Genomic DNA, 24,305 nt, shown 5'->3' with positions numbered 1-24,305 from the left:
CAGCTCAGCATTTCTGCCCATTCCAAACACATTCCAACCATCAAACTCATGACAGGACACCTCATTTCTCTAACCCTAACCCAGTGATGGTGAACCTTTTAGAGCCTAAGTGCCCAAACTGCAACCCAAAACCCACTTATTTATCACAAAGTGCCAACAGTGCAATCAAACCTGAAAACTGAGGTTTTAGTTTAGAAAAAACACCTCACAGCCAGTCCAAGCAAATATCTATCTATCTATCTATCTATCTATCCATCCATCCATCCATCCATCCATCCATCCATCCATCCATCCATCCTTGGCAATACACTGACTGACCATGAGAAAGCTCGGATGAGTTGCGGCTAAGGAATCGTCGCCTGGCGCCACTACTCCTTTCCAAGCATGTGCATGGCCCCTATGTGCGCTTTTATCTGATGCTCGGCTGCTGGGGCAATGCTGGGGCGACTTGGCTCACGCGCCGACAGAGAGGGCTCTGCATGCCCGCCGTGCCAAGCATGCCATAGGTTCGCCACCACTGATGTAAGGCAAAACATTCAGGCAGGTGCAGGTTGCCCACCCTTGATCTAAAAAAAACAGAAATAAGATAGGCTTAGTTAAGTCCTTCACTGAGACAAATCAAACAGCGCTGTGTGCTCTTTTCATGCTTAATCATCGACTGGCTAAATATTCCTATTCAGAACAGAAGGACAAGGGTAGCTCAACTCTTCCTGTTTTTAAACACTGGTTTATTCCTCTCTCTTGCTGACTTCCTTTCATCTGAGTGAATCTGTAACAATTAGCGATGGACCATTTTCACAGGATACAAATAAAAAAGCAGAACCCGTTCAACAAACAGGATTTAGCAGGTGGTGCCATCTTTAGTAGGCTGAACAATCTTTCTCTAATTATCTTAACCTCTCAAGCTCACTTGGAGCTAAGGAAGTTGTATACAGAATTATATTTCTAGACTATGCCTTTGGCATGATGGGTAGGGAGGTATATAATTGTTACCATAGATCTTAGTGTGGGGGGCTCAACAAATAGAGGATATTGTTCATTATATATTTTTCTGTGAACTGTATGCCTGTCCCAGGAAAAGATTATTTGCACCTTTGTTGGGAGGAATGTTTGATAGATGATCAGTTGAACCTTATAGTATTTATAGCTGCAGGTCCTATTGCAACCAGCAATTAGATGTGTCTACAGGGGTTGCTAAATATAATTAGAACAAAGGCCCTAAAAACTGTTGCTGCAGATTGTGTAGTTGATGCACAAATTTCTGCAACATGTTCAACCTTTCCCTTGTTTTGACTGTGTCTCTTTTGGGCACACATATTTTAAAACCTATCATTATATAAAAAAAACCCAGACTGAGTGACTATTATAAGAAGAACTACTATATTTATTCATTCTTAAGCGCAAAATACAATGTAGTATAAAAGATAAGGCAGCCCTGGCCAGAAGTTCACGGTGTAGGACCTCCACTTCAGCACCAGATAAATGTTTGATTTTCATGATATTTCTGAAAGCTTTAAATTAATGGAGACTGCCTCACTGGCTGCCTCAAAAGGAAAATGCTGTCCTTTACTGCCATCTTTACTTTGGTTCAAAAGAGCGCTCTCTTTCCCTCTCTGTGTGCCTGTGTTTCAGTGCTCAGACCGCACATTTGCCTTGTACTTGGTTCATGGTTCATGGACAAGTTACTTTCCCATCAGGTTTGTTTCTAGCAAATGTATCATCTGTGACTAAACATGGCCACCATGGTAGCATTTTATGAATTGACAAGTGACCTCATTGCAGTCATTTAGTGAGAGTGAACATGACATTGGTCAACATTCCAGCTGTACCCACTGACCCAAAAACATTGGGGACTCCTGAGTAGCCCTTGCATATCCTGTTTGTGTGAAGGGGTAAGTGCAAGATCAAGGGGCAGTCAAACATGCCTCTGGCTCCACCAGCCAGGGAGTGCAGCTTCCACTGACATTTCCTTTTATGTATTTATATTTGTATCCCACCCTTTTTCCTTTCAAGGAACTCACAGCTATATATGCCCCCTTCCCCTCTCAATTTTATCCTCACAACAACAAGCTGTGAGACAGGATAGGCCCTGTGACTGGCCCATATTCTCCCAGTAAGCTCCATGGCAGAGGGGGGACTACCACCCAGCTCTCCCTAGTTCTATTAAGCAAGCATTAAGTGTGGATATCTCTGGGGGGAAGGCCCACACGCGAGCATGAGCATGCAGGGTCCCAAGCTCAGGGGAAGTTCTACCCTAAGTGTGCGTGTTTTCCCTCTGCAGATGTCCATGGCCAAGGTGTGGGTGTCAGAGCAAGCAAGGTGTTGCTGTATGACCTGATGGGTGGGCCACCTTCACTGCTTCACTGAGTGAAGCTTCACTGCTGGTGATACTATGACTTCACAGTAGTCATCTATTCATCTAGTCATTCATCTATGCTTACAGATAAAGATGAATTATTCTGGACCAAAAACCACTGGACGGGAGATCTCTACCAGATCAACGACCACTCAGCTCTTACATGGTATGAAGCAAGAAAAAGCTGTCAGCAGCAGAATGCTGAATTATTGAGCATTGGAGAGCTACATGAGCAAACGTATCTGACAGGTATAACATGGCATAGCATACCTGCAAAAGTGATCAGTCTCTTAAGACATTCCTTTCATGAAAAAAATATTGTCTCACCTGTAGTAAGAGTTTTCAAAAACACAGCAAAGAATATACTTTCTTCCACTGAAGAATTAAACTGGGTTAAAACACCTTCAAACAGTGTAAATGTGTATGATCCATTTCACTTAGGATTGTCAAATTCTTTGCAGATCACTACCACCTTGAACAATTGTATAATGAGCAGAAATATATTGGCTGAAGCTCATGAACAGTTGTACCTGCATGCCAGACGAAAAGCTTCACCTGATTAATTTTTCCTTCATACACACCATGAAAAGTACAAAAGTCATGCCACAATAAAAACTGGCACACCAGGTCTTTTTCTTGGGTGGGGGGGGGTATCTTGTTTCATTTATGATTAGCTTCAAAATTATGTAACTCCTAACCAAGTATGCTGTGAGCCGCCCCGAGGCTACGGCAAGGGGCGGCATAGAAATGTTTTAATAAATAAAATAAAATAAATAAAATGTTGTACAATCTAACCGATTTTCTTTTCTTTAAATAGGAATAACAAGTAGTATGACTTCTGACTACTGGATTGGACTTAACAATCTGGATTTTGACAGTGGATGGCAGTGGATGGACAACCATCCTTTAAGATATTTAAACTGGGCTCCAGGTGAGAGGACATCTATGAGCTAAAATATAGTTTGAAACCGAAAGCACCATTTCCTAGATAGTCAAAAATGCGAAACACTTGAAGGAATTTATTGCGAGGTAGAGTATTGAAAAACCCAATGTCCAGGTTTTTTTCCCCAAATAAAGGACAGTAAACAGAAACATACTGGAGTGTTAACAAAGGATATGAAGACTTATTGTTACATTTCTTTCATTCTTATTTTTAAAGGTAGCCCAAGTTCAGAAACAGAAAAAATCTGTGGACTAATGGTGGCCCATAATGGCAAGTGGAAGAATGAGAAATGCAGTCAGCAACTTGGATACATTTGCAAAAGAGCAAACTCGTCATCAGATGCTTCTGTTATTCCTTCGGGTAGGATGGTAACCTGGATAGCACATTTACCCATAGAGACGTTGTTTCCTTTCATAGAGAGTGCCATGTCCAATGGGCAACTTGTGGCCCTCCCAATGGTTTGGCCTGCAATTCCATCATGTTCACCCGGAGTTAACTACTCCTGCTGGGAGTTACAGATAAAATATATGGTGATTACTCCAGCCCATGATGCCACCTTAACACAGTTCTGGGTTTGCCACTTTTGATTTTAGTAGCAATATACCAAACACAAAACAATTCACTGGACCTTACCTGAGGATTTCTTGCCAGTGGCAAGAGGCACAGAATCTATCAGTGGAGTTATTTGTCAGTACAGATCTTAGGCATGGTCCCATATATTGGGACATATATTGGGCATATATAGGGCATATATTGCAGCAAGGTTGGGAAACTGATGGGAATCATCTATACAGCACCTCATTCTATCATGAAATGAAAATGGGGTATAAATAAAATTAAAAAATAAGAATCCCATGATAGGACTACAAAGTTAACACTTAGGCTCTTTTTCTTATATATGACTTCATAAAATTGCTTTATTACCTTTTAGTAAGCCATAGTAAGCTTAGATGAGCAGGAGCAGAAGAGCTGCTAGTGCTGCAGAGCTAGGATACGCCCCACTTCGTGCAGCACTGAAACAGGGACAGGTCCTATGGCAGTGCTCATTGTGCTTCTGCTTATAGATCTAATTCCAACGTTGAGCTTCCACTTGCACACAATCTTACACGTGCTGCTTCTTCTGCAAGATGTGCAAATGGAAGCACATCTTTGGGATCTGATTAATTTTTCTTGCCCAGCATTCTAGCAGGAGGGGTTGCACAGTCCAGCGGCAAGGTGCTGCCCCTCTCCATCACGAAGCCTCATGTCCTGCTGTGGTCACTGGTAGCCATTCCAGGAGGCTGCATACCATTAAAAGAATTAATTCTCTCTTCATTCCTCCCATCTTTTCTTCCTTGTGTAGCATGTCTTTTTCAATGATAAGTCTGCAGGAAGGGGCTGTCTTGCTTAATTTATTATATGCAAATGTTCTAGGAGACTTTTTGACTGAGGAGTGGCATTTAAGTACTTGAAATAAATACAGGTTATATTCACATCTATGCTAAAATTAAAGTTTTCAAAATGATGCATGCAAAAGAGAATAGCCATACACACAGGTTCAGAGATGTCAGAGTCAAGGACTAGGAATCTGATAATGGAAGCTGCATGTGACTGGCTTTTCTGAGTTATGCAGACTCCATGAATTTTCTGGCTGTTTTTTTTAACTTTCTGGAAATGCATGAAAGCTTTATACTTTAAAAATATGGAAGTTGCTGTAAAATGTGCTAATGCAGCACTGAGATCCACCTGAAGGTTGACTAAGACCTACTGATGGATTCCAACCCACAGTTTGAAAAACAGTGCAAAATGTTTCTATTTATGCTGATTGAAATATGTCTTTTACCTTTCTAGACCCTACTAAGACTGTTAAATGCCCAGATGGCTGGGTTGGGTATGTAGATCACTGTTACCATCTTAACAGAGAGCCCAAGACTTGGAGGCAGGCATTATTATCCTGTCAAAAGGATGGTGGAGATTTAATAAGTATACACAACATTGAAGAATACAGCTTTGTCATTTCCCAGCTTGGCTACAGTAAGTGTATCTCCAAAGATCTGTTCTCTTGGATTCTTGGGGTGGGGGATATAAGCACACATGGAGCACAAGAACAAACCCTTTTCAAGCCATCCAGACTGGTAGCCAGCATGGCATCTTGTGGTAGAAAATTCCATAGTTTAAATAGGTATAGTGTGAAAAAGCACCTCCTTTCATTTGTCCTAAATCTTTCACTGTTCAGCTTCAGTGGATGACCCTAGTCTTATGAGAAAGGAAGAAAAAAGCCTTTCTATCCCATTTCTGCACACCGGGAATAATGTTATATCGCTTTTATTCCCTTTTATGTTTCTCTTTACTTGCCTTCTTTCCTCATCTGACTGTGTCAGATTCCTGATCTTCCTAAATCTGTTATCAGATTCCTGATTTTCGTACAAGGCTGTGTTCTCATACTAGAGTTGCTGAAGCCCCTTATTCATTTTGTTACCCTTCCTTGTGTTTTTTTAGGGTCTACAATCCCTTTTAAAGTGAAGTAACCAAAACTATACACTGAGCTATGGTGTGGCCATAACTTATGCATAGTAAATATGTATAAAAGCATCTAATATGAACAATTTTATTTTCAAGGCCCTTTCTCCTGCTTTCATAGGTAGAAGTTGCCTTTTTCACAGTGGCAACATCCCAGGGCTATTTTCACAGCATTCTCCACCATAACCACAGGATCCCTTTTCTGGTCAGTCACTCCCAGCTCTGACCATATCAGTATTTATGTGAAGCAATTTTTTCCCCCACCATGTCCCAGTTTACACTCGTGTACAACAATCCACATTCACTGATTTAATAACCATTCTCTCCATGTGGAAAGATACTTTTGAAACTTTTGGCAAATGCTTTTTCTTTTAACCATCCTAAATATTTTGGTAGTCAGAAAACTTAAAAGCCACTGATCTTTGGAATTTCCACGGCTTACATTCTCCCATTGCAAGAACTGACCATGTACTTCTATTCTCTCTCGCTGTTTTGCAACCATCTGATGGTGCAACAGGGGCCATGTCTTATGAATTCCCTTTCTCAAAAATCCTCAGTGAGGGAATTTATCCCAAACTTTTTGGAAGTGAAGAAGGTCCACCAGATCAACTCATCCACATACCCACCACCATGCTCAGAACCAAAAAACACAAAGTCAACAGGACAGAATCTACCATTGAAGAAGTCACACTGATTTTTTTTCATTGGCATTTGCCAGCAAAGCAACATAATTAATCAATCAATTAATTAAAATAAAATTTAAAAGGCTCAGCAAGAAAAATATTAGGGAACACCACTTTCTGTAGCAAATTCAAATGATCAACAACCCCCTGACCAAAAAAGGGCCAAGAGCCCACGTCACCTACAATTTTCGGTTTAATGAAGATGCCAGTCTTAGAGATACAATACATATTTTGCCTGAAAATCAGTAATTTCACAAGTTATTTAATAACTTTCAAATGGATACCATTGGGACCTGATAATTGGTTTGCTTTGCATTATTTTTTTCAGTGATTTTCAGTGATTTTGTGAATGAATCTGCCCATTGGAGGTTGTTTGGGGATTTGCCCTCTTTTGATGGGCAGAGAAATACCTCCGTTGGGATGCCCTTCCTTGCAGAACTTGAGATGACCACGCCCACCAGTTCTCTCCAGCCCACCATATTTCTGTCATGCCCACTGTATCTATGGTCTTCTTTAAAACCACAGGTTTTATGCAATGTAATAATAAGTTTGGACCCACATTTATACTATATTAACTGCACTCATGGACCTCTCTCCACTACTTCTTCCTTTAAAAATGCTGCAAAGAGAGTCAGAGACTATCATGGGGAAAGAAAGAGCCCCCAGAACTAGGCTGAGGTACCTTCCACCAGAAAAGGTTTGTCAAAGGTCCCTTCCTTTCATGGACAGGAAATCCTGGATCCAACCCAAACACTCCAACTCTCCGTCTTAGCTAGGAGGCTCAGAGAGAGACAGAGAAATCACTCACAAACAAGGACTGAATGCTAAGCAGTCCCAGAATATTTGGTCTTTTTACAGAATTCAGAAACTAAAAGTCCTATTTGGAAATGTATGCTTTTCTATATTCGTATTTATCACAAATGAATGCCGTAACGACAGCAAGAGCACAAGTCAGAACGCAGTTTGCCAGCACAGTTGGATCAGGAGTCATAATGTGCAAGACAGAAATTCTGATGGTCTCCTTTTCAAAGTGCAGCTAAAACAGACATGTGCTCGAGCTTCCGGTGAATTGCAGGGCTCTCTGGGGCTGGTGAAAAGTATCACAGAGGGCAAATACGTCCTGTTATAGCTCCTATGAGGAACAACCAAGTCCGATATGTGAAATGAAACTGGCTACCAGATGCTGCTCATTTCTAACAACAGTGCAAGCACACAAAACATTTTAGTGATCCTGTCAGCACAGACACTCCCCAATAATCTGTGCAGCTGTGCATGAACAACTTGAATTGGGCTGCATTTATGAATAGCCCCCTATTTCCACAGCTATACCACATGCAGCTACGTGGTCACCACTGGGCCTCTTACACCTAAGTCTGAGAGCAAGTAAACAACATGCCTTTCTGTTCTTAGGACCGACAGACGTGCTCTGGATAGGACTGAATGACCGGAAGACTCAGATGTATTTTGAATGGAGTGACGGTGCTCCCGTGAGATTTACCAAGTGGCAGCGAGGGGAGCCGACACACATCAGCGACGTGCAGGAAGATTGCGTCACCATGAGTGGGGAGGTGAAAACTAGGAAGCCCATCCCTCCTACTAAAATTGCACTTCCCTCTGAAAAGCTGTCTAAATATAGGCTCAGATTAAACATTTTGGTCCAGTCTATGTTCTACATGCCTTTAGGATAGACCTAAGTACAACTAACCCTGCATACAGTTGCAGCCGTCTTCTCTCCTCAACAAAAGAATATTTGAATGTCAACCTCTGTTGTCCAATTTGATGGATATACACTCAGAAGCCAGTCCTACCAGGTTTGATGGGCTTACTCTCTGGAGAGGGGGCATAAAATGTTAGATTCAATTTATCAATCAGGGAGCAAAATTTTAAAGGACTTTTCCAGTAGCTATTAATGAAACCAGTTCTTAAGTGAGAAATGCCTGTTTATCTCACAGAAACCAGACAAGTTCTGAACAAGATTTCCAGCTCCTGGTTGTGTATGTTCAATTCTTCCAGTTTTTATTCTTTGCTCCCATCTGAGGTTAGAAAAGACAAAATAAAAACTAACGACAAAATAAAACAATACACATAATATATAAAGGCAGCCAAATCCAGCTCTTCTTGCCTTTTGCAGTTTCTTTTGAAGTTTGAAGTTTCTAGGAAAAAATAGGTTTGATTTATCTTTTGGGCAGAATAATGCAACCTTGAAATCATACATTTTAAAATTATTTTAAATGAGTTAGATTATGTCAGCCTAAGATTCTCAAAGTGAGCTAGCAATGAAACTTCCAAAGCTCCCATTTCCTGTTTATCATCTGCAGCCTTAAGATAGATCTCTCCCTCCCTCCCTCCCTCCTGGCTCCCTTGGCACTCTTGCCTGTACAGCTGCGGGCAGCACAGCACTTGCAGGTAGATTTAGGAGAATAGCAAAGGGAACAGACCTTCTTCTTTTCAATATTCTTGCCATTGTGCAGCTCATCAAGTTTTACTTCATCATGAAAGACATCAAACATTGGGAAAACCAGGAAATGTAAGCAAAGCTGAGCCATTTGCATTGGGATTTATATTTCTTCCCCTTTCCTTCCCCAGAATGGGTTTTGGGCAGATTACTTCTGTGAAGAGGAGCTTGGTTACATCTGCAAAAGGGAGCCTTTGGCATCTCTTCCTGAGGAAGCTGAAACAGCTGATCCAAACTGCAAGAAAGTAAGTCTATAGTAAACTGTGAAGCAGCATCAGAAATGTATTACCCTCAAACAGATATTAGTATTACAATAATGTTAAAGAAAATATGAAGCTGTCCATGGCCTGCAAATGGCCTTCAATTAATGTACAAGCACCATTGATAGTAAAAGATCTCTTCCATCCACATTTTCTCTCAATGACTGTGTAGAGACAACAACCCTTGGGTGTTGTTCTGTAACTGTATGTATGGACGTAGTTGTCCTAACAACCTGTGGGTGGTTAACCATGAACAACTTATGAAGAGAATCCATAGCTTGTTGTTGGGTTTTGAACTGTGAGTTGTCCACCATAGTTTGTTATCTCAGCTGGGTTCAGACAATCTGCACCTCAATTAGAACCTATGGTTCAATGCCAACCCACACTCAAACTAAGCTCAAACTTGAACATGGGCCATGCCTTCTCCTTCTCCTCCTCCTCCACTGATGAGTGATTACCCTGCTGTTCCTGAATCTGTCTGGTCCCCCCATGTGCACTGCTTTTGCATTTTCTCTGCTGGCTGCGGTAAGTCTCTTCTCCCCTACACTGTTGTCCAAGGAGAGTGGTGAGATTTCATTAGCACACTTTTTTCTTTCTTTACCCATGAACAAAGGTTAACAGAAGCTAGAACTCTAGGTGATTTTTTAAAATAGATCAGCAATTGTTTCTGACTCACAGTTGCTTAAGAGCCACAATAGCCAAAAGCCTTTTTCCCATCCAAATGAAGCACCCAAGAGAGCCTGAGTGGAAAACCAGGAGGGGACCACTAGAAAGGAGGGTGGCCTTGGTTCTGATACTGAATACAACTTTTCTGGTCTGATCCTGAGGTCCATGACACCCTTCGTTCTAGGAGTATGTGCCTCTCCTCCTGAGTCATTGTTTTACAAATGATTTTTACTAGATCTCATACTTCTAGAAAAAAACAAACAACCATTCAAGCTTGAAGTCTTCCCTGTCCCCACCCTAGAGAAGACTGCTAGTTTTTCTAGAATGTTGGTGATTATATAGAAATCCTTCCTCATAGATGCAAAGAGGAATGGGGGTAGCCACTCCAAATTCCTAAAATGTAGATTTCAACCAGTCTTGTGATTTGGCTCTCAATTCAACACCAGTAGTTGTTGTTTCAAATCCTTGCATTTCCACTGCAAAAGGATCTAAAACAGAGAGAGGTGCTGCCATTCTTGTAGGCCACCAGAACCAGATGAACCCACCATCCTATGAAAGGCAGCTGTTCTGCTCCAGAAATCATTCCTAGTAATCCGAGTTCCTGCCTGGATTTCTATCAAACATCTGGAGATGTTCCCACAGTATCTTTTAGATTCTGGTGCAGGCAGTCTGGGTTCAAAAGAGGATTGCAGAACAGCTGACATATTTCTATGGAGGTACATGGCCTCCTTCACTGTTTGAGGTGGTGACATCACTGATGCATAGGAGTGATGCATTCATGACACCACTAACATCACACATAGGACAGGCAGGTGCCAGTTCTCTGACCCCTGAAGTGAAGATTCTTGTTTTGGAGCTCTTTCAGCAGCATCCCCAAAATAAGATTATAATAACTTACTGTTGCTGGTTCTTTTGACAGGGTTGGAAAAGACATAATTTGCATTGTTATTTCATTGGACAAACACCTGTAATATTCTCAGAGGCAAAGAGCTTCTGTGAAGCTAATGAGGCATCACTGACTTCCGTGCAGGACAGGTATGTAGAAACAGGCATTTTTAACATTAACTTTAGAAACAGGAATTTTTAACAGTAATGAGGTGCAGAGTGTGGGGTGTGGGGGTGAAAGACCACAAACCAGAAAATAACTGGTCCAGTTGTTTGGGAGCTTTTTCCTTCTCCTCCAGACACACTGCAAGTCAAAGAAGAAAAGAAATGTGTTTTTTGGTGCCTGACTGTTCCTTCAATTAATTTCAACTGTTGCTTTTATGGTTCCATGCTCAGTGAGACAAGAGAAGAAAAAGCTTCTAGGTTTACGTGTGCTATGCAATGGGTAAATTAACTCTGTTCATTGTCAGTAAGGCTATGGATGTGCTAAGCCAGTGTTTGTCCACAATAATGGACTGGATAAGGCTAAACTCAATCCAGACAAGACTGAGATGCTGTCGGTGGGAGATTCACTTGACTGGATGGGAGATCTTCAACTTGCTCTAGAAGGATCAGGTTCATAGCTTGGAGGTGCTCCTTGATCCATCGTTGTCACTTGAGGCTCCAGTGACACTGGTGGCTCAGAATGCCTTCTACCATCTTTGGCTAATGGCCCAGCTGTGCCCCTACTTGGAAAGGGGTTGTGTCGGAGTGCCTGCTCCGACAATCGGCGCGAGAGAGTTCAGAGAGAGAAATAAAACACTGCAGACGAGAGATAAAGTTTCAAAGCATGCTCGGTTGAGTACTCTGGAGAACAAAGAAGTTCTTCTTTAGGAATTCTTCCTAAAATGTCCTCTTAAAGATGTCCTCCTAAAGATGTCCCCTTTCCTCACCACCGGCAGCCCCTTTTTATTAATTCACAGATTGTTACATTTGTATTTGCCTACACCAATCGCCATCGAGTTAATCAGCCAACTCCCTAATCATTGTGCGCAAGCGCAGGATTCAAAATGCTTACTGATTGCTTATGCGCAGGCGCAGGAAACAGGAAGCGTACTTATTGCTATATATGGTCACAAGCCTATATGGTTACACAGGTGAAGTACAATGCTATTGGCTGGGTAAGTTGCAATACTATTGGCTGGTAAATTACAATACTATTGGCTGAGCGTAGCGTGCCTAGCTACAGCATGAATGCGGCGAGGCAGGGATGAATTCCCACAGGGTTGCCTGGCTTCAGCAGTCTACATTCTGGTAATCTCTAGATTCAATTACTGCAACCCACTCTATATGAGACTGCCCTTGAAGATGGTCCAGAAGCTGCAGCTGGTGCAGAATGTGGCACTCAACTTAATAACCAGGACCTGTAAGTCCAAACATATAAGACTGGTTCTGGCCTGCCTGCACTGGATGCTTTCAGTTCCAATTCAAGGTGCTGGTCTTAACCTATGAAGTCCTACATGGCTTAGGATCACAATGCCTGTTGAAGCACTTCTCTCAACCACAATCCAGTCAGACACTATGCTTAAACTCTGGATCCTTATTCAAGTGCCAACTCCAAAGGAAGTACAGAGGGTGGCAACTTGTGGGAGGGCTTTCTTGGTGGTGGCTCCCTATATATGGAGTAGCCTCCCCACTGTGGCCCAACTGGCACCAAATCTGTCATCTTTTCTGCACCAGGTCAAGACCAGCCTCTTTGCTGACACTTAAGGATGGATTTGGCCACCCAAAAGTTTGAAGGGGCACCCCAGGTGTTTTCAGAGCCACTCTTTAATTCTTCATATTATTTGTTTTTATCATTTGATTTCAGCTGTTTCATTTGTTTCTGATTTTTATGATGCTTTGTTTTATTTCTATCATTTGTTTTTATGGATTGTATAAACTGCCCAGAGCACTTCAGCTGTGGCACAATACAGAAATGAATGAATGGGTGGATGGATGGATGGATGGATGAATGAAACATACTCATGAACATTTTGAGATCAGAGGCTTACACTCCTTGAGGGTGTAGGTAAGCAGGCTGCACACTTAATTGAAAAAGTTAGTCATCTCTTGCGCATATGATGCATTCACTACCTAATTTATTTCACAGATATGAACAGGCCTACCTGACAAGTCTAGTTGGGCTGCATTCTGCAAAATATTTCTGGATTGGCCTTTCAGATGTGGACCAGCCAGGAACTTTTAATTGGACCAATGGAGAGCATGTTCTATTCACCCACTGGAATGCAAGAATGCCTGGTATGTACTACGGATGTCAATCAGGTGTCATATGCAAAGACATTTATTTGAATGAAAGGCAATTCGATTGGCTCCTGTCTTGTACCTCAAAAAGGGCAGCAGTCCGGATGTGTTGCCATGAGGACTGGAACTGCGGCTGGATTGTGGGATGTCGTGAGCTGTGAGGAGAAGGCGCCTTTCCTCTGCAAACAGTGGGCAGAAGGTGTGACGCCTCCCCCTGCCCTGACAACAACACCCCCACCCTCGTGCCCAGAAGGATGGTCTCCAAGCCCAACCAGAGACATTTGCATCAAAGTATGTATATACCTGTTTGGGTCCAAGCACTTGCTTGCTTAAGTGAATAGCAGAATAAAGGTGCAAATGGCTTTTGCATTTCACAGAGCCTTTCAAAACCTTCGAGGGTTTTCATTTTAGTTTAACTGCTTGTTTGTTTTCTACACTGTGAGCTACACAAGCACAGTGTGGGAAATAGAAGTAAAATGCGTGGTCTAATACATAAAAATGAAACCTTAGCCAGAACTTAGTCATCATCTGAATGTGTGAAGATTGCATGATCCAAAAAAAGGTAACACCAGAAGAAAATTCAGACAGCACATGCAAGCTTTCGTTTGCAGAAAATCCTGGTAGCTAGACCATGTCTGTCAGATGCCGAATTAAATCTGCCTTTAGATGATCAGTAAGAAGAATTCTACAGACTCACCTGGACTGGGCCAGGCTTGTCCCTGCCTCGATGCACAGAGAGCCACACTAGAGCCCTTTTGCTTATGAGGCGTAGTCATGGTACTTGTGCCAAATGTGTTTGCCATGCGTAATTGAGAATGTGATCTTGTGTCACCGCCAATACAATTGCTCAAGAAATTGGAGGAGTTGGAAAGAGGATGTGGGCAGATTTTTTTCCTCCTTTTTCAAAATCCGACAGCTGTGCTCAAATGTGATTCAACAAAGGAACTGAGGTTTTTGTTTTTGTTTTAAGTGAGGGAAGTGACAGTTCCTCTTTCCCTCACAAAAAGGTGCATAGGTAGGTGGGGGGTGCATGTGCGTGTGCACACGTGTGTGTAAATATATATACACATAGATATAGATATAGATATGTACTGTGTGCATATATATGCGCAATAGAGAAAGGGAAAGGGGAGAGCTGTGTCACTGCCTGCAGCTGTCCCCTTGCCTCCCATGGGGAGACGTTAGCAGAAGCAGGGCCCCCATTCACCCCCTCACCTGACTTTCCTATGAGTGAGCTCCACTGAAGTCCATGCAATGCACTTTTGAGTAAGGCCATTGAAGATAATAGGATTTACTTCTGAGCAGACAAGTGTTGTTTTTTGAAACAAGAGAACAGAGGAAATGATCAGGACAGGTTGAGAAGAAATTGCCAACATTCTTTTTTCAAAGGATGGGGAAACAAAAGGGGGAAGCAGCCCTGCACTTATGGTCAAGTTTGCTGGGTGAGTCAGAGATTGAGGGAGGCCAGAAGCAACTGAGGGCTGACAGGACACTTCTCCACTGACCCATTACTCCTTTCTTCAGAACAGTACTGCGAGTTTAGCAGATACCGGGATGTGTACATGAAAAAAACACTGCCTATAAAAAGTTGCAATACAAGTGGTCTGGAAAGTTGCAATATAACTGGATATAAAGGCGGAAATAGCAAAAGGAGGACATTTGGGGGTGAGCATCATATGGCATGCCAGTGAAACAGGCATTACTATCCCAGTAAAAATGCTAGATGTAGATTTCCCCCTAGACTACAGTATCCAAAAGGAAGTAAGAGGTACACTTAACTCTTACATTTAGAAAGATGTATCTCAACCATGTCCCATAAGAATGGGAACTTATTCTGTTTACAATTCTAGAACAGCCCAGTTATTTTTTTTTTCTCCTCTCTCCCTAGTCAGCAAGGGACCAGGTCTGTATTCCAACATCCCTGTTGCATGTTTTAAATCATGAAATCTGGGTTAGTGCTTATTCCTCTTTTGAGAGAATGGGGTACTCGTGATCCCCAACGTCCACTAACTCAATGCATGAGTAGGGAAGTGGTGGTGTGCCCAGAAGCAATTTCCCATGGTAACTCTATGCAAGAACAGACAATACACTGTTTGGATGTAGGAGTTTTCCTTTCGATTAAAGAATCTGGACCAGTAAGGATTCCCCTGTACATGTAAGAGGACAACACATACATTCAGAAGCAGGTAGAGCCCCATTCTCACTGTGGCTGTCAAGGTGTGCTCCTGCATTGATTGACATGGGAGAAGCACCATTGGTGCATCCTCTCACATCTCAGGTAAGTCAGGTGTGCCCTACTAATATCGCTCCCTGTATCACGGATGTGTCTCAAACCGTTGTATTAGGGAAGCTCACACTTTCCTGCTTCTGTGTATTATTGACAAATTGCTTGGATGTGATAAAGACAGATGTTGAGAGAGGCACAGTTTGATGGACATTGTCAAAAGTGGTACAGATGAGGAAGGAGAAATTGGAGTCTGAATGGAAAGGAGTAAAAGGTATGGTATGAGCCAAGGAGACGAATTAGCAAAGTTCAGAGGAAGAGATGCTATAGAATAAAAGATGATGCTTGTTGCCAAATAGGTAATTGTGTTTGTATATATTTAGGCCTTCCTCGATGAGAAAAAGCATAGGAAAAATTGGTTTGAAGCACTAGATTTTTGTCGAGCCCTTGGAGGAGACCTGATTTCTTTCCATAGTAATGAAGAATTGATAATGGTTGGACGATGGTGAGTTCAATGAAATGCTTGCTGCTACTTTTTTAAAGGCTCACTATTGATTAATGAGATAATTGGGTGGGTAAGATGATTACAATTTTTAGGAAAACGTAAACTTCTTGAGTTGTAAGCTGGCATCAGTTCTTAAAGCAGAAATGCTAATAGTAACAGCAACAACAATAGATTTTGGAAGTGGGGTGCCATTTAAAATCCTGCTTTGATTTATTCAAGATTAATAGTCCCTTTTTTGGCCCAGGGCCAAACTGGCCCCAGACATGTACATGGGGGGCCAGGGGTCAAATGCCAGCTGTAACCAGGGCTTCATCCAAAGTGGATGGGACCATACCCCAAAGTAGACCCCATCCCAAATCATATCTCATATCCCACCACAAGCATGTACCCTCCTATTCAATTGCCCAGGTGCCATTCACACATTAATTTTCTCTATGCCTTTGTCTCAGTCTCTCAGTCACACACCCACCCGCCCGCCCACACACGGGACAAATGCACCTAGGAAAAAGAAACCAAAAGCACCATTACCAGATGGGGGATACTTGACTCAATGATACTGCAAGTGAAAAGGAATGGTCATAAATCACAAGCTGAATATGAATCAACAATGGGATTAGGCTGCAAACAGGGCAAATGCTAATTTGGGCTGCATTAATAGAAGCATCACTCCCAAATCATGAGAAGTACTAGTTCCCCTTTGCTCAGCACCGGCTGGCCCTTTGCTGGAACATGCTGGTAAAAATGGATATCTGATATTTGTTTTTGATTCAAATTATTAATTATGGAAATTTTATCACTAAGAATGTCAGGAAATGTTTACCCTCAGTATTTTCTGGACTCTGTGTAATAACGTATTATGTTTTAGGAATATTAAAGAAGCCTGGATTGGTTTAAGACGTCTGGACCCTGAGGAAGGATATTCATGGAGTGATGGATCACCTGTAAGTAAATGATCAGTACAAATGTCCTGTTAATAAATTGCTCATTACCAGTATTTAACTAATAATATTCCTGTTCAAGCTTTTTGGCTCTAATGGACTTGGATTGGCTCCACAGCAGTGTTTTACAATGTTAAGACAGAGAAGCACCCAACCTTAAAGTCTTTAAAAATGTGATTTGCATATCCAATCTGACGTAGAGCCCGTTGTTTGATGACTGGGGTGGCCCTGCCTGAAGACGGCACTCATCCAGTCTGCTTAGGAAGCGCCCTCCTTATCATGCTGCTTCGATTCCAGCTTGTCCAAAGTGGGCACGGTCAGCCAGGACAAGCTTGGTTTATACTGATGGCTGTTATGATCGCCTTCACCCAGGGGATGCATGAAATAATGCCTAGGCACAACGGGTTAGATGCTATTGCCATGGTCAGCAAGTGACTGAGCCAAGTATCAGTGAGCCAAGCCTTTTGCCCTCTTTTGATGTGAACCCTGAGAAACCTCCCAAAGGAGCAGTGTGCCCACAAACTAGTGTAAGGTCACAATTGTAATTCTGTCTCCTTTTTGAAGATTTCAGCTGGTGGAAAATGAAATAAAATGTATTTTATAAAAATGTGTAACACATTTTTTTTCCTTGTAGCTAGATCTCCAACCACGGACCTTGTTCCCATATTTGAGAAGTGAAAATAAACAATGCAGCGTAATTTATAGGTTTGGACTTTGGCTGCCTTTTCTGTGTGAAATCTTGCATCCTTGGATTTGCCAAATAAAAAGAGGTAAGAACCCTTTATCAACATATTCATGGGGCAACACTATAGATGTATCTTTTGCTACAATGTCTCTCTTCCTGCCTTTCAGAGAAGCCCACTGTTATGTGCTAAGCACATGCTGCTTTCACTGCTAAGTTTAAATTTTGTGACTTCATTTAGTGACATAATGAAATGTAAAGTATTCTGTTCAGATGACAACAAGGCAAGTATTACATTGAAGGTGTACTGAGTACAGAAAAACACGGATCATTTTTCTTGAACTGTTATCCCTTGTGGAGAGAAATGGGGTCAGCTATGAATCATCCTTTACTTCCATTTTTACGAATGACCTTTTGCAGTACCAAAAATTAGAGTGCATTGAAATGTTACTTGGAAATTTTAAAACTAGCTTTTTTCCCCGCAGGTGTGCCCTTAAAACCAGAACCAAGAAATGATTTAGGTATGCCAGCTAATTTCATAACAAAACGAAGCCTTATAATTCATGCAGTGTGTTAGAAGCACCATCTTAGTGTTGCTTCTCCTTGCTTTGCAGACTTTGAAATTAAAATAATTGAAGATGGTTGGATTGCATATGGAAACAAGGAGTACTATTTCAGTAATGCATCGGTCCCTGCAGAAAAAGCTCGGACATTCTGCAAGAGGCATAGTGGTGATCTTGTTGTCATTGAAAGTGAAAGTGAAAGAAACTTCCTGCATAAATATGTAAGAAATATATGGAACCTGTGTTTCACTAACCAATGCAGCAGGGTTCAAAAAAGAACCAGAGAAATGATTTGAGAACTGCCATTTCTCTGTCTACTGATCATTTTCTTCCAGAATCTAGAAGGCATTTCCTCAGCGGGTGGGGCTTGGAACCTAAACTCTGAAAGCACCCTAAGAGGGTACCCATTTAAGTTTGGTGGGCAGGAACAGGCGTGTATGCTGGAAGTGTTGCAGCTCAATTCTAGACAGTGATGCACGATTAGGGAGCCAGAACCTTGCAATAGTTAAGCAACCTTAACTGAGTGTTTCACATCATGAAAAGACAAGTAATAAGCATCATCCTAGCACTACTTTTCCAAGTGCTGCTTAGTGCTGATACTTGCATGTGATATATCCATAAATATAAATAAATATAAATGCACAGGAGAATAGCCATGTGCAATCCTAGGCCAACTTTGGTGTCAGCCACAGCCAAAATTTTCCAAAAGTTAACACGAAGTAAGGTACGTTAGTCTGGCTGTAACTAATACTTGGGAAGTACTGTTTATTTAGCATATAACATACATAGCCAGGGAGTCTCCAGTGTTTTTACACACGGGATGTTCTGGCAGCCAGAGTTGCTAGTCTTTTCTTGCACTGGTACACCACTTGAGGGTGATCTGGATTAATACCAGCTGGCCAGCAATGCTCTTGAGGAAGTCAGCATTGAAAAGAGTAGGCCTAAGGGAGTTAAAGACTTGAAGAGGGGTTGTCACAAAGAGGAAGGCCTGGTTCCCTTCTCGATCATCCCAGAGTGCAGAACAAGGAATAATGGGCTCAAGGTCCAGGAAGCCAGTTTCCAGCGAACCTCAGGAAAAATTTTCATAACTGTTAGAGCAATACGGCAATGGAACCAAACTCCTAGGAAGGCTGTGGGCTCTCCCAACACAGGAGGCATTCAAAATGCATCTCTTAGGGATGCTTTGAAATGGAATCCTGCATTGAGCAGGGCATTGGAACCAATGGCCTTATGTCGCCTTCCAACTCTAGTAGGCTATGAGTATATGGTCTGCACATAAATCTATCCCTTGCTTTGCTGCCCAACCCAGAGATCGTCTGGAAGGCAATTCAGGAAGTTTATTGTAATTTATTTTCTCAATTCCTAGGTTGTAGGTTTTCTTCCACCTCCAGCCACTTCCTCCCTGTATCCCAATCACTCTGCAGTGCCGCCTTCATGCATCAAACTCCAAGAGTTACCTTCTATCAAACTTGGGAATTTTTTTATTACTGGCTGGAGAAACGGGACTTGGCTTAGATTTAAAGATGTTTTTAAGTTGTTATAAATGGATTTGATTATGACTATACAATGTTCAAAAAAAATATGTAGTAGGGGGCTGACCCAGTATGTCCGATGTATTTTATGATTGATGTTTTTAGTAGTAGTTTAAAAATCCTAATAAAAATCTTTAAAAAAAAAACTCCAAGAGTTATGAAAGTTTGCTTGCAGCCTTAGTAGAAACAACATAGGGGATATTCTTCCACATGCAAAACAGGCTGCATTCACTAGTAAAAGCTAGATAACCTGTACTTGTGTCTTTGTATTCTTTCTTCATATGTTCTAGAGTGTCATCCATGTATCGTCAATGAAGAACCCTTACATTGGTTTAATTCTGGGACTTGATAAAAAATTTGGGTAAGTGAACAAAACATATAAAAATGAAATTATACTTACACAAATTGTAATGTGCAAGGTGAAACATGGTTTGGTAACAAATTAATAATATAAAACAGGAAAAAATGACTAGTAACATTACTATCCTAATTTTAGAAAGCTACTGTGAATGCCTCTAAAGTTTTCAACCAACTCTGGCAAAGCTGAAGAAAAGCCTGGAGACTTTAGTTGGTAATTGGCAGAATTGAAAATTAATAGGTACTGGAGATAATAAAGAAATGTTATGAGGACATATTTAAAGACATTTGCTGGTAGACATCTGATGGTCTTTTTGGGGAAAGAACTCAAAGAGGTATATGGGTGTATATGGAAAAGAATGTTAGCCCTTGAGTGGAAGCACTTTCTGAAATTCAACAGAATGTATTATTACCAGATGCTGATAATTGCTTTTCATTTCTGTGTTTTTCATTAATGTGTCATTTTCTCCAAATTATAGACTTTATTCAGTGCCTTCCCTTTCAATATTATTTATGTATATTTTGGTCGTTGGATCTTTGGCTGGAGGTGCCTATTAACATTTAGGCACTGCAGAAATGTAAATATGTGCATGACTAATTACATTGTTATTCCCAAACTCTCATATAATGTTATGTAGCTGGATGGATGGCTCTCCAGTGACATATGAAGCCTGGGCCAATGATGAACCCAACTTTGCAAATGATGATGAAAACTGTGTGGTTATGTATCTCAATACAGGTAAGGAGAAAAAGAGTGTATTTAACCACGTATGCTGCTGTGCGTGTATGTTTGGGAGTGCACCAAAAGAATAATTAATACAGGACAACTGCTGGAACTGGTCTGGTTCCAGACTGCAGCACTCATAGAGTAGACCCATTGGTTTCAGTGGGACTTAAGTAAATCATGACAAACTGAAGACCTATTGATTTCAGTGGACTTACTTTCACTGAACCTGGAACCAGCCCCCAGAATCTGTATTCACAATCATTTTTCCACCCACATGTATACATTTGAAATGGAAAGCTTTCACTGTTGTCCTTTGCCAATGGCAGGGTGTTAAAGTCTCTAATTTAACGGCTACCTAATCCAGATAATATATCCAAGATACCATAACAAGAGAGATCTTGGAAAAAACATATCTTGTAATCTATAGATTGCACATGTATGATTTAAATCTCTTTGTGATGTCCTGCACAATATCTAACACAAAATTGACTGCTTCCTGGTTGACTTTGATACCACATCATTTTTCGCTACATGGAACTTAAGGCAGCATACAGTATATGCACAGTCGGATCCTCTTTCAGGCACTGACTAGACCTAGTCCTGGTTAACTTCGGCAAGGCTGCTCTGTCATGTGGGTTCAAATCAAGCTCTGGAATAATTGACTATGCACCAGAGAAATTAAGAGTGGTGGCTCACAAGATAAGATTCATTTAAAAAATATATTTTGTAACATATGCTTGAAGATCTATTGACACTTCTTCTGCAGGTAGTGATTTAATATGATGTTGACAACTTTACCTCTCTGTTTAGGCTTATGGAATGATCTAAATTGTGGTGTTGAGCAGAGCTTCATCTGTGAAAGACATAACAGCTCTGTCCGCCCAACTGTTGCTCCCACAATGCCTGCCCCCCTGGCAGGTTGTGCTGAAGGCTGGCTTTGGTTTGATAACAAGGTAACTAATGTAGCCCTTCCAAATATCTCAACTATCCAGCCTTTTTGCGACATTAGAATATGTGCAAGTAATGCTTCTGGGTTTTTAAGCATGAAACAATTGCTTTCTATGTCCAAGCTCAATACTTAGAGCTCATTTGAGAGCTCGTGCTCTTTTTAGCAGCAAGTAAAGACCGTCTGATGCTCTCAGACATGTTAGTCTTTCTTTTTCTCCTGTTTAAAATGATCCTCAGCTGTGAAGCTGGAAAATCACTCCAACTCTGTAGCTGGGATTCAGATCTCCATCTCTGCGATTCTTGCAGCTGGCATCGAAAGAAGCACATCAGCTGTGCCTCCAGTGGTGCAAGAGTGGCCTGGAAGAAGGGCTTTGGGAGCATTCTGCGGGTGGGAAAGGGATGAGACCAGCACTGCCAAGATATCCTGCTGGACTCTGAGGTGCCCCGCTTAGCCAGAACCAATTGTCGAAGTGTTTTTCAGGATGGAAGGCGCTCCAGGTGACTGTCACCTCCAAGTCCTTCTGCCCTGCGTAGGAGTCATGTAAGCCTCCAAGTTCAGAGGGTTAGAGACACTCCCAACTGGATTGCACCCTTACTGTATTTTATCTTTGCACTATTGCTAGGTTTTATTTTCCTTCTTCAGTTTTTTATACAGAAGTTTTAAAATATTAAACATTTATATTGCATGTTATCATGCTATACTTTATAGTTTTAATTGTGGCGATACACCTAGAGAGCTTCAGCTATTGGGCAGTCTAGAAATGTACTCAACTTATTAATGAAATGCAATGAAGACATACTGATCAGAGGTGGAACTTTTCATCCAGGTGTCTCCACTGCGACTCGCACACACATACACTGTGCATGCCATGATGCCTGAAGAGGCTGCTGTATTTCAAAACAGTCGTAACAATTAATAGAACAGTGAGCAATTCTGTAAAACCCCAAAAGAACTATGGTCTTTATAAATAGCTTTAGGATCTTCATTAAAGGGGATTTTTAACAGTTTAAGCTATGCATTTTCTGCTTAAATTTTTTTTTAATGTGCTATGTTAAAAATGTCATGAGGGGAACGTCATCCCAAGCAGAGCTGCAGTATTGGCCAGCCATTTCTACTGGAGTATCAAAGGTTTTATGGTCTGTTCTGGCCTTCACCAATCCCCTCCTCAGGGTGCCAACTGAGGCAGGTCATCTCACATGAAAATACACAAAGTGTATCTCATGGCACAAAGCATACATTAAACAAGCATAAAATCAAACTTCAGAAAATACGATCTTAAGTCATTTCTTTTGTCCCCAAAGGCAATGGAAAACCCTGCTCTCACAGGGCCTCACTGGTTCTGGATTCCTTCTCAAGCTGTACTAAAGTCATTAATTGTCTAGAACAGCTACCCTGTAAATTGGTTGATGGTTTCATTACTGAGAATTCCATGAATCCTTTCATGATTGACGGAATTTTAGCGAGGGCTTTTTCCCTCTCCAGTGCTTCCAGATCTTTGGTTTTCATGAAGATGAGAAGAAAAACTGGAGTGATGCTCGCACTGATTGCAGGAATCGAGGAGGAAACCTGGTGACTATATCAAGCAAAGCAGTACAAGGTACAATTTAAAATCAATTGTTCATGCGAGATGATCAGTTTTAAAAGATGCTGATGTCATGCCATTGGAGCTACTGCATTTGGCTCCTTCCTTGCCACTCAGATAACATGAGAAAGCCCAAATCACAGAGTAGATCTGAAAACTGGGGCCAGACTGCAGCAACACACAGTGTGAGCCCTTCCATGGGACTCCAGGCTGCTCACTAGCTACGCAGTATGCAAAGGTCATAAAATGAGCAAAGGCCCATGATTATTCTGCAATACCACTGAACATATATGTTGGCTTCAGCTGGCAATAGCTAAGCAGCTTGACAATGGCCCAGTGCAGCTAAAACTGACTTAGGGCACAGTCCTATTGCCCTGCCCTGGATACACAGAACCCTCCAAACTCAAAGGCTTCCAGGCATTTAGTATTCCTATATAATCAGAAATTGACCATAATGGCATTTTTCCCTGGCATGCCAGCCTAATAATACACAACAAGGGAGTTGTTGTTGTTGTTAGTCGTGAAGTCGTGTCCAACCCATCACGACCCCATGGACAACACTCCTCCAGGCCTTCCTGTCCTCCACCATCCCCCAGAGTCCACCTAAGCTCACACCAACTGCTTCAGTGACTCCATCTAGCCACCTCATCCTCTGCCGTCCCCTTCTTCTTTTGCCATCAATTGTTCCCAGCATCAGGCTCTTCTCCAGGGAGTCCTTCCTTCTCATTAGGTGGCCAAAGTATTTGAGTTTCATCTTCAGGACCTGGCCTTCTAAAGAGCAGACAAGGGAGTAAGAGTTTTTTTTTTAAAAAAAGGATTTTGCTTGCAAAATAAAGGTTCCCTGCACTTCACAGTTGCAGAGAGTCCTGTTCAAACTTTTCACATCGTTTATATACCTTCCCACACAAAGGAAGCCAGAAGCTCTACATTGGTTGTCTATAATTTGCCGCAGTGCAGGTCTTAATATGCCCGCTCACAACTATTTCTATCAATTAATATTTGCAGAAGCTCCTACCTTTATCAGTTAAAACGATGCTTGTGACTTGGAGTTTCTCATTACCTCAGCCTCCCTTACCACTTTGTACGTGTCCTGCATGCTTGAAGCTTGTAGCTGCCTGGCCCACCCAGAAATCACCCTGGGTCTCCTTCGATGATGTGCTTGTGCTCTTCTAGGGAGAGAATGCCATGTGCTGGCCTACCTGGCCCTTTGGTCCAA

At 41.7% G+C, this 24,305-nt stretch overlaps 1 protein-coding gene across 3 annotated transcripts in view; it reads left to right on the top strand.

Moving 5' to 3' along the window:
• The window catches only part of LOC123020729 (macrophage mannose receptor 1-like), a 46,682-nt gene that overhangs the window by 9,335 nt on the left and 13,042 nt on the right, over positions 1-24,305 (top strand). For all 3 annotated transcript variants that reach the window (XM_044424853.1, XM_044424854.1, XM_044424852.1), the window contains 18 exons: positions 2,444-2,605; positions 3,174-3,287; positions 3,516-3,659; positions 5,130-5,312; positions 7,892-8,049; positions 9,068-9,181; positions 10,782-10,897; positions 12,879-13,027; positions 13,122-13,321; positions 15,638-15,759; positions 16,625-16,700; positions 17,332-17,467; positions 17,865-17,900; positions 17,994-18,163; positions 19,765-19,835; positions 20,470-20,570; positions 21,369-21,511; positions 22,990-23,104. In XM_044424853.1, coding sequence (XP_044280788.1) covers positions 2,444-2,605; positions 3,174-3,287; positions 3,516-3,659; positions 5,130-5,312; positions 7,892-8,049; positions 9,068-9,181; positions 10,782-10,897; positions 12,879-13,027; positions 13,122-13,321; positions 15,638-15,759; positions 16,625-16,700; positions 17,332-17,467; positions 17,865-17,900; positions 17,994-18,163; positions 19,765-19,835; positions 20,470-20,570; positions 21,369-21,511; positions 22,990-23,104 — 2,310 coding nt within the window. The remainder of the gene's footprint in view (positions 1-2,443; positions 2,606-3,173; positions 3,288-3,515; positions 3,660-5,129; positions 5,313-7,891; positions 8,050-9,067; positions 9,182-10,781; positions 10,898-12,878; positions 13,028-13,121; positions 13,322-15,637; positions 15,760-16,624; positions 16,701-17,331; positions 17,468-17,864; positions 17,901-17,993; positions 18,164-19,764; positions 19,836-20,469; positions 20,571-21,368; positions 21,512-22,989; positions 23,105-24,305) is intronic.

The sequence above is a fragment of the Varanus komodoensis genome, unplaced genomic scaffold (genome assembly GCF_004798865.1).
Source record: "Varanus komodoensis strain SLA01 unplaced genomic scaffold, ASM479886v1 scaffold15, whole genome shotgun sequence".
NCBI classification, from domain to species: domain Eukaryota; kingdom Metazoa; phylum Chordata; class Lepidosauria; order Squamata; family Varanidae; genus Varanus; species Varanus komodoensis.
Note: the sequence above shows the minus strand (reverse complement) of the source record. Positions and strands in the feature narration are given on the sequence as shown.